General features: G+C 40.2%; 1 protein-coding gene across 2 annotated transcripts; it reads left to right on the forward strand.

Moving 5' to 3' along the window:
• Positions 1-50: 50 nt before the first annotated feature.
• LOC114003579 lies at positions 51-5,684 on the forward strand. 2 transcript variants are annotated; one of them, XM_027750693.2, is made up of 3 exons: positions 51-639; positions 3,314-3,389; positions 4,391-5,684. In XM_027750693.2, the coding sequence occupies exon 3, from the start codon at positions 4,431-4,433 to the stop codon at positions 5,388-5,390; it is 960 nt and encodes a 319-aa protein (XP_027606494.1). In that variant the 5' UTR covers positions 51-639; positions 3,314-3,389; positions 4,391-4,430; the 3' UTR covers positions 5,391-5,684. The 2 variants fall into 2 exon arrangements, with proteins under 2 accessions (XP_027606494.1, XP_039244768.1); XM_039388834.1 differs by lacking the exon at positions 51-639 and having other exon boundaries at positions 3,081-3,389.
• Positions 5,685-10,630: the final 4,946 nt, after the last annotated feature.

Below are 10,630 nucleotides of genomic sequence, written 5' to 3' on the forward strand. Positions count from 1 at the left end.
ATGGTGACATTAGTAGATCATGAGTCTCGTTTATACCAGTTTTTCCAAAATTTCAGGGAACTCCTCATTACTGCTAATATATTGTCTTAGCTGTTTAAAAATTTGATCAGTTTTATTTCACGAAGTTGATCTGGAAGTTTAGTTGGACTATTTAATCAATTTCTTAGAAAGGAAATTTGATTTTTCTCTGATAGGTAGCAGTATTACATTCACTGTACCCTTTATGTTTCCTTTATTGAAATTTCTATTTATGGACAATATGTTATCACAGCTTTTTCTAACTTATCTAAGAAGCCAGGCTTTACTACCATAAGTAAACTCGTGAACACACTCGTACACACATGAAAGAAGTCTAGAGGAAGACATCCTTAAAACCATATTTAGTAGCAGAGGAAATGTTTTTAAAAGCTCCTCATTTATCAGGAAAATGTTGTATCAATAGTGTTAATAAAGTTAATAAAAACCTGGTATATCGAGTTAATATTGCAACTACCATCTTCTTCAGTCATGCCAGGCCAAGAGCACAAGTTCTATGAGCAGCATCCCACTTACCAACTAATTCCCTTAAACTATTAATACCCCTGACAGGTACAGAAGAGAGAAGGAAACCCATATTAATTTCCTGCATCAGAATCCCAGGTAATCTCATTAGTCTGGTCACAGTTCTTATCTCTTCGCTACTGAATGAACACAGCTCTTAGATTCATTTTCCAGGGAAGAGATCTGGGAGGGTAATTCTGGTATCTTACTGCTCTCTGCCATCACAATGTGTTGCCAGTGTTTGGATTTGGTTGTCTGCTGATATATTAGCTATTCTGAGCTTACCTTTGGTGTGGCTGTGCTGCTTGTGGCAATTTTTTTTTGATCTCTAGAAACATATGTCAGTATAGAGAACAAAAGCATGGTAAGCTCTAGTGTACCAGTGCATATCTTTTTTCCCTTTTTGTGATCTTTCGTTTTGAAATATTACATCCGGGGGCAGATGAAACCACCATCCAGGTGGCTGCAGGGCTCAGCCTGGCCCCTAGAGACTTCTGGGACAAGAGGGAGGCTCAGCTGCAACCGAGTGCAATGAGCAGTTCAGTTTCACTTTTGAAGGTGCAGGGCAGGAGAAACTCTCCCTTTCTTTACAGGTAAATCTTCAAGCTAGTCCTGCAGTGATTACTACCAGTTTAAATTATTGTGGATTTTTTTTAACCTCACAATAACGTAAGTTTGCCTACAACAGAGGACTTGGAGCCTGTTACAGTTAATTTGTTCCTAATGCACATGGATCTCACCCTTGTGCTGAAGAAGATTAACAGGTAAATTTTCTAGCATATCCCTTCTAGCTGCAGGTGCTTCTGTGCTTCTCTGGGCACCAATCCTTTCAGTTCAAATTGTTTGAAAAGGTGTGATTTTTGCTATGGTGAAGTCCTGAACAGGAGTTCTACCCTGTATTACTGTGACTTAACATTTTTCCTCTGTGTCATGTGAAAGGTGAGAGTTCAGATTTTTGCTCATCAGTCCTGAACAGGAAAGATGAGAGCCTGGTGTCTGACAGTCTATCAGTGTCTCATAAGGAGACCCTTCATCAACAGATTCACAAGATCGGAGGGTACCTCGACCTCCCTTGTTAGGGGGAACTCAACAAAGCCAGGACCAGTCAGCGGGTCCTGCCAAGGTGTTACCCTCCGCTGGCAACTGCAAGGACTCACTTTAACAGTTTATGGAATAACACTTTTTATTAATACAAATTGTGACAGATTAATAAGCTTTGAAGGTTGTTGGTGATAGGGTCTACTGCAAAAATGTTTTAAAGCAATCTGCTGGTACATATATTAAGCAAGCACAAGCTCTGATAAGAAGCAATCTAATTAATATGCTATGGGGTAAGCACAAGCAACAGCTCTAGTCCTAAAAGCAGCATTTAAAGTGTGTAGAGCATATTTCTCACTCAAGGCATCCCTCTGGGAGAGGAGAAGATCCCAGCAGTTTTGGTAGAGGTCTTCTCCCACTTTCCCCCTACCCCCAACTTACTTTTATACTATTTTCTTTATATTTGAGTGGAGTTTGAGTGGCTCTAGTCATAAATACTTTTTATTTTTGATTGGTGTACCTAATGGGAGGAGGGTGGTGGTCATGGTTTGGCACCTGAGGAAGGGGTTTGACATGGTTGTTCGCTTCAGAAGCAGAACATCTTGATTCTCCCTCATCAGACAGGTACTGTACGGTCTTAGTATCACAACATTTTCCCATTCTGCTGGGATTAGAATGGAGGGGGGCCACGTAGTCTCCATTCTGTTTCTCTGAGCAGATGTTTATTGTGTTCTGGGGAGCATGTTGACCTCCGTCCATCCAGGTAGTTACAGCTACTTTTTACCTTAAAATTCTGAATCCACTCTAGGTTTAACTCTGTCCATCAGCCCACACTCTGCATCCCCTGTATGTTGTCCAGAAAACTCTTTAAACCAATATGGGGTCACTGAGTTCCTCCAGACTCTCCAAGTCTGTCCAGAGCTTGAGCTGTGTCAAGGTGACTTTTTTCCATTTTGGAAAATTTTACAGAGCTCTCTCCCCATATATCTTTAAGGCATGATCTAGTAGCATTAACAGCTCGATTCAATCATTAACAAGAAATTGCAAAAGGACAAGCAAACTGATGCAGATGACCACAAACAGTTTGGCAGATGGTGGGAAAGGAACAGCTGTGTCATCATATTTTAAGCAAGAGCCTGAGACAAAGGAAAGCTGAGTCCTGGGGCAGGGGAGCAGCTCCTGGGAGTCATTGCTGTTAATTTATTTGACTTGGTGCTGGACCCCACTGCACCTGAGGTAAGCTATTCCTAGACTTTATATGTGCAATCCTTTTCTGAGAAAAAGGATTTTGACAGTATTCCTTTCCTCAATATTTCTGGTAATGCGAACTGTGAACTAGCAAGTCTGTCTCTCAGGGAAGTCTAGGGAAGTGTGAACTATACAAGACCTTGGGTAAAGTCTTGTTTTAAGCTAGAATCTTGTTTTAGCTCAAGTAAAAGGACCTTTTAACTGAAGTGTTAAAATGAAACCAAAAAATCTTTTGATCATGCCCTGCAGGAAACTGTAGGTTAGATTCTTGGAAATCTGATTCCAGCTCAGACTTTTATGGGAGTTTCAGCCCAGAAAGAAGAGGGGAAGATAGATGTTTACTTTTCAGGTACAGGCTCCTCAGAGGGGACCAGCTCAGTGGGCAGCAGAGGTTATCTCTGAAAAGCCAGTAGCATTCCTCACATCAGGAAACAAATATTTTGCTGCATTATTTGTGTGAAATTGCCCTCTCTCTTTCCTAGAGTAGGTGGCGGACGCGAGGGTGCTTCCACACTGCACCCTGCCCTCTCAGTATTACTGGCTGCTGTCATACATGCTCTCAGGTAGGTGTTGTGGATAGAGTCTTGCAGATCTTCTTTCTTTCTCCTTTGTCTGCTTCTCTTATCCTCTGCATTTCTATAGGTGATGTAATGATAGGGGCAGGACAGACAACAGGGCACCCTGACTCAGATGATGTGATGCAAATGCATGTGTCTATATACTCCTCATCTGGCCTATACTGAGGGTTTTTTTTATTAATGGAAGGGAAAAGTATCCTTTTTTATTCTGCTTTTTACTGATTTTACTGATTCATATTACATCCATCCAACACAGTTACACTGATCTTTCTAGAGATGTCATGCCTTCAAACCAGAAAGACCTGTCAGCATCTTGTCGAATTCCAGCTTTCCAAAAAATGATAAAGTTATTGAGGGCTTAAAAATATCTTATGTCCCTTGAGGAGGACGGAGACTTGCAAACTAAAGAGAACACAGTCACTACTTAAAGAACTCACTGCTACCTATCTATAGAAGTCTCAAAATAACTCAGCCTGGAGTTCAGTTAGAGACAGAGCTTGGTAGCTCTCAATTTTTATCTGTCTCCTTATTTTACAGAAGCCTAATGCTGACATAGCTTCTAGTTTATACGTTGATAATGGAAAGATATTTCCCGTGGGTCAATGAAATAGAGATGTTTTATCAAATTTTGCCAGAATTTTCTTACATTTCAGAGGTGAAAATAGAGTGGCTTTGGTGGGAAAAAAATTATTTCCAATATTTTGCTGGGATTTACTAATTCTCTGGAATCAGATCGGATGATCAAATATTGGTTGTGCTTTCTGGGGAAATGAGGGAGGCCCAGTAACCAACTATTTCCCTTTCATCAGTTACATCTAGCCATAATAAATGCCCTCTTAATTTCTGTTTCTCATATAGGTTTTCTTCTTTGTGCTACACGTAATAAAATTACAATAGTTTAATCAGTAACTAATAAATCCAGCAGCAGCTGAACAGTCTCTCATGTGTTCCCTAAGGTGATCTATAATCTTTTTGCTTTTTTATAGGTACTGATATATTCCACATTCCTGAGTCTTCCAGCAGCAAATGAAAAATATGTATCTCTTCCTCCTTTCCATTTTATCTTTGCTTTTGAAAGTCAGTGGCACCAAAGATGTTGTATTTGGTCATAATAATTTCACAGAATATCAAGTGGGCAACATGAACCTGATTCTCTCTGTCCCACATGGTGGGTCAATGGAACCTGAAGACATCCCTGATCGAGAGGCTGGCTGTTGGGATGCAAAATTATCCTCCTGTATTTTCTCTCATGACTGTCCTCCTGGAAGTATTCAAAATTATGAGAAATGCAAAGTGTCTACCAACCAAGACAGGTATACTATAGAGGTGGCTCAGACTCTTGCTGAAGAAATCAACAATATTACTGATGGCTTCTTCCCACATATCATTATAAACCACCTACAGAGGTTCAAGATGGATGCTAACAGGGAAAAGGAAGAAGCCTCCTTTGGAATTCCCCAAGCAGAACAGGCCTGGGAGGACTATATGGGATTTTTGACCACTGCAAAATCACAGATGTCAGGGGGCCTGATTCTAGATATCCATGGACAAGCTCATCCTGAAAGGTGGATAGAACTAGGTTACACACTTTCAAAATCTTCCCTTAACTCAGGTGTTTTTTCTGCATCATGTTCCTCAATTAGCCATCTGTCCAATCAGCTAGTCAATGTGTCTTCTGAGACTTTGGTTTCAGGGAACAGAAGTTTGGGTAAATATATTGAAGAACAAAATAACAATTATGTTTGTGTGCCATCTCCATCCAATCCTAGCCCAAATAATGGGAGCTATTATAGTGGTGGATACATAACAAAGACTTTTGGTTCCCGTAGTTCTGGCACCATTGATGCCATTCAGCTTGAGCTACCCCAGTGGGTGAGGGCAGCTGAAGAACGTCCCAGATTTTGTAAAGCACTGGCAAGGGCTGTAATGAAATTCTGGCAAACTAACTACTGCAGCCAGTACAAGAATGAATTTCTGCCGTGCTGAAAGAGGTTGTGTTGTTAAGGTACCTTTCCTTAATTCAGTAATGATTTGGATTAACAGATCAACTCATTCACCTGGAACATTTAAGCCTGCAATATAATTGTGGATGCTGGTGGAAAGAAACTAACCTGCAAAGGAATACAGAGACACTGACATAGAGAAAATCCACAGCTAATACCATCAAGTCCATTAACACACAGCTTTGTACTAGATCCAGCATTGAAAAGACTGCTATAAGTGGGTATATTTGGAAGTATTTCTGTGTTTAATTTCTTTCCAGTGTCATCCTCTATTCTCTAGCACATAATAAACAACTAATCCTCTAATGAATTCTGTGCAGTGCTTTAGTGAATTATCTGTTCAAATAAATAAATGCCTCTGCTTTTCTTTTGACACTTAAGAAAGACAGCTGGATAATATTATTGTGTAAAATATTTGAGGCCAGGATTGGTTTCCATTTGGTGTTTATAAAGCCCTAGGAATTGGAACTCAAGTAAACAGTAATGCTGAGCAACGACAGGCAGTCTGAACTACTCAGGTTTTGTTAGTTTAATGAATTAGGGAAAAAAAATCTGATAATACAGCACTGTAAATTTGTCACAGTTTAAATAGCAAGGTAGTGACTGGATGGAAGGCTGATAAAGATAGCACATACACATCATGCATTTTTGACAGTTTTCCTTACAGCACAATTCCCTCCTGATAGCCGGTCCATTGATTGAAATCAGCATAGGATTAAACACTTGATTGTTACTGGGAATAGTACTACATCATGGATGGGTTTTTCTGCACAGTGGAGAATATAGAGGCATGAATAGCCATGAGTACAATCAGCTCTTGAAAAACACAGGCAATTGATAAGGAAAACCAAAGGGAGCAGAAAGCAAGACTGAAAAGAGTAACGTTTGAAAATTAAGAATCTGTGAAATCGTAGCAGTGCTAAAAGTTTGGTAAAAAGAAAACAATAAGTAAATAGTTCTGAGAAATAAATAGTCAATTAATAAACTGAAAAGAAGTGGGAGATCTGCACCTTGCAACCACAGTAAAATAGTTTAGGTCTAACTATTAATAGGGACAATATCAAAGAGAAATTATTGCACAGTGATAAAACATAACACAAAAGAGCATCAAAAGAAATGGGTAAGGAGCTCTCTGAACCTGACCTATTCATTTTTATTCTTTGAAGACTAGGAAATTTTCAGGTAACAGGAAGAGAGCTGATGTTGCTGTGTTTCAAAGGGAAATAGGACTCAGAATTCCAGGAATGTTACCTTTCATACACTAACTGCCAAATCAGGGAACATAAATAGTAAATGGAAGATTACACTTTATCTGGTGCCACTTGGTTTGTCAGACAAGGCTGATTTTAGTTTTAATCACAATGTTAGTTAATGGGGTGGGCTGACCCTGGCAGACACCAAGTACTTTCCCAGTTGCTTGCATGCTTCCTTACTTCTTCCAGTAGGACGGGGGAAGAGATTTGGAAAAGCAAAAGCGAGAAAACTCATAGGCCACAGTGAAGGCAGTTTAATAGGTGAAGCAAAGCTGCATGTCTGAGCAAGGCAAACTAAGGAATTCAACCACTACTTCCCATCAGCAGGCAGATGTTTAGCCACTTCCTGGGAAGCAGGGCCTTAGCATGCCTAATGAATGGTTACTTGGGAAGACAAACACATCTTGGTTTCCTCCTCCATTCCGTGAGCTCTTATTGCTAAGCAGGATGTTATATGGTATGGAATAGTTCTGGTCAGTTTAGGTCAGCTGTCCCAGCTATGTCCCTTCCCAGCTTATTGTGCATCCCCAGCCTACTCACTGGGTGTGGGAAAAAAGCACCTTGTTGCTGTGCAGGCATTGCTCAGCGATAGCCAAAACACCGGTCTGTTATCAACACTATTTTAGTCACAAATCCAGGACACAGCACCATACAGGCTGCTATGAAGAAAATTACATTCATCCCAGCCAGACCTAGTACTGCTGATCACAATAAGTTTAAATATACTCCCACAAGGTATTTTGCTAAAGAAAAAATGCAGTTACTCCTAAATCTGTCATAGCCCTATAACAAGTTGGAGGCAGGTAAAACATTGCAAATCATCGTATATTCAGCTCATGAGAAGAATGTCTTTTCAAGAAAGCCAGCAGATCAAACACCATTCAATGCCAGTGATATAGAAAACCTGCTATTTTCCTCAAAATAGTAGGTAACAATGGCACTATTTATATGGATTAATTACTCACTAAGGTGACACACTAGGCAAGGAGTGGTACCTTTAGCGAAAGGACAATAGAATATGTATTCTGTGTTTGTATTCATGTCGTGACACTGTCCTGGAATGCTGAAATGCCAGGAAGGATTGTGGAATCATGATGGATAATTAATTGAATATGAGCTCAGCAGGCACACTTCTGGCTTAGAGGATGAACATGTTCTTTGAAAGCATAAGCAAGGAACTAACAGGCAGAAACAGCAGGGTGTATTAACTCTTCTTTTGAGTATATTATTCTTGTAGGATTATGAGTAAAAAATGGATTTCTAAGGCAGAAACTTAGCAAAAAGATAACCACTGTGATGAAAAGTCTAAAAAGAGATAAAAAGTCTACAGAAATTTGCCTTATAGTGAGAGACTTGCAAAGCTCAAACTACTGGTAACTTTGCTACCAAAAGTAATTGGGAGGCTCATAGAACCTGAGTAAAGGAGAATACTGTGTTTTGCTTTTGCCTTCAAGCTCACACAGTTGGAAATGTGATTTCTATGTATCACACTCCCCGGATTTTCTGTTTCATAGGGCTTTTGGAGGGAACAGAACCAGAGGCTTGTGGAGCATCTGCAAGGATACTGGAGCCAGAGCCATGCAGAACCTATTGGAGCTGACAGGGCTTGTTAGTTCAGACTGGCACATCAGTATAACACACTGCTTCCAGGCCTGTAACTGACTCCTGAAGATGCAATGCACTTCCCCTCAGCTAAATGCCCAGGCCGCTCCTTACTCTCATCTCAGACAAGTTGATTGGATCATGGAGAGCAGACATTGACTTCATCTCTGGAAGTGTTCAGGACCAGGCTGGATGAGGCTTTAGGGAACTTCTTCCACGTCTAGTGGAAGGTGTCCCTCACCATGGCAGGGGGGTTGGAATTAGATGGTTTTTAAGGCCCCCTCCACCCCTGTATTGGGTCTGGCTGAGCTGGAGCTCATTTCCCCTCAGTAGCCCTCACAGTGCTGTGCTTTGAATTGGCAGCTAGAAGGGTGATGACAACACGTCAGTGTTTTGGCTACTGCTGAGCACAGCATCAGCACTGTAATATTCCTTCCTCAGTTGAGGGCAAGATCCTGGGAGGAGACCCAAGTAGGCCAGCTGACCCAAACTGACCAAAGGGATATTCCATACCATATGACGTCAGCTCAGATATAAAAGCTAAGGCAAGGAGCAGGAAGGTGAGCATTCATTGTCTCCAATGGCTGCCTGCTGAGAAACCATCACATGTGCTGAAGCCCTGCTTCTCAGGAGTGGCAGATCATCACTGCTCATGGGAGGCAGAGAATAAACCTTGCTATCTTTCACTTTGCTTCACTTTTGCATGCGCAAGCTTCTGCTTTGCTTTTTACTTTAAATAAACTGCCTTATCGCAACCCACGAGTTGTTTTTTCCACCTTACTCTCTCCCCTGTCTGGCTGGAAGGGGAGTGATAGAGTGGTCGGGTGGGCACCTGGCATCCAGCCAAGGTCAACCCACCACAACCCCAAACCATTCTGTGATTCTTTGATAAAGAATAGTCTCTGGAAAGGATTTTTGATGGCTGATGAAGCTTAATCTAGCAGAAAAAAACTCAGTATGATATTCAATGTACAGAAGTTCAAACTGGACAAATTGAAGCAGGGAGGAAACCAGCAGTTTTGACATGGAGAATAACTGGGAGCAAATGTATGTTAAGATCCTTCAGCTGGAAACCAAAATTGAAACACAAACAGGCATTTGGCCACAGAAGGTAGTCTTGGTTTCTCTGCCTTCTGTCACCCAAAAGGTGACAGATCATACAGCCGATCGCCTTTGGCACTAAAATTCACACATCTTTCTGTCAGTGTAAACCCAATTTTATTTATTCCTGATAATTGAAGTTCCTGAAATATCTTCCCTAAGGAAGCAGATATCTTATCTGAGATCTCAAGCAAGAGCATTTTCTTTTATATAATAAATACTACACTGGTGCTGATTAAGATCTTTGTTTCAGGGCCATAATGAATTCTTAGATGTTCAATGGGCTATCCACTGATTTCAATGGGAATGATTTTTACCTAAACCCAAGATCCCTTCCGCTTTTACCATGTGCTTTCCCAAGCAGAATACCAGCTCATTGGGCAGCCCAGGATGAAAGATGCTGCAATATGATGCTCTTAATACCCATGCTAGTTAAAGCTTTGGACTCTGTTTAGATGAAAATAGAGACTAAAGCACAAGAAGAATGAAGCTTTCTGACATTACTGTGCTATGAAAGAAGGGAGAAACCTAAGAAAGCAATAGCTTTCTTAAATGTCGTTGAGAATATGTTTCCAACATTTGCCAGTTCTCATGCTATCTAAAGGCACAGGTTTAAATAAGGGATTCAGGGTCCAATCATAAAAATTGGTAAGATATTAAGTAGGTTTTAGCACATTTAATTAATTCAAAATCCACCAGAATGACACTGTTACTAGTCTTTCATTAAGTAAATACCCACTGGCAACTGCTGAAAAGGAGTATGCTTTCTGATCATCATAAAATATGCTGAGCAACTTTTAAAAATTTTGAAATTTCTTACAACAGTTAGGTGTAAGCAGTTCACATTGAATTACAGTAACGATAAAATAATGCTATTAAACTTTCATCCTTATTACACCCTGAATACACAGACCTTCCTTTAAACATATCTATCATGCCCTAGGCTTGGTATGTATTATATAATAATAAAATGGCGAAAATAACTGGGGTCAATTGAGTTGATTTATAGTGTTTCTTACTATTTTAAATCTGCATTGCTGAGATTTAAATTAGTTCCACGAGGGATCGGGATTTCTCCCATAAACCTGAACTGACAGGCAGTAAGCTGACCAGAAAAACTAATTTTAAAAAAATCTTATCTAAATAGATTTTTCTTACTATTACATGTTAGTGCATTTCTAACACAGCATAAACCCAAAGGAATCTGAGCAGCTGAAAGTGAACTTTTTGGTTAATATGGCCATTTCATGCTGCTAACAATTCTGGT

Source organism: Pipra filicauda, unplaced genomic scaffold (assembly GCF_003945595.2).
Source record: "Pipra filicauda isolate LSUMZ 115617 unplaced genomic scaffold, ASM394559v2 scaffold122_size2191957_pilon, whole genome shotgun sequence".
NCBI classification, from domain to species: Eukaryota; Metazoa; Chordata; class Aves; order Passeriformes; family Pipridae; genus Pipra; species Pipra filicauda.

Excerpts from the sequence above, each read along its gene's own strand:
- LOC114003579 (XM_027750693.2), top strand. The coding sequence starts at position 4,431 with ATGAAAAATATGTATCTCTTCCTCCTTTCCATTTTATCTTTGCTTTTG.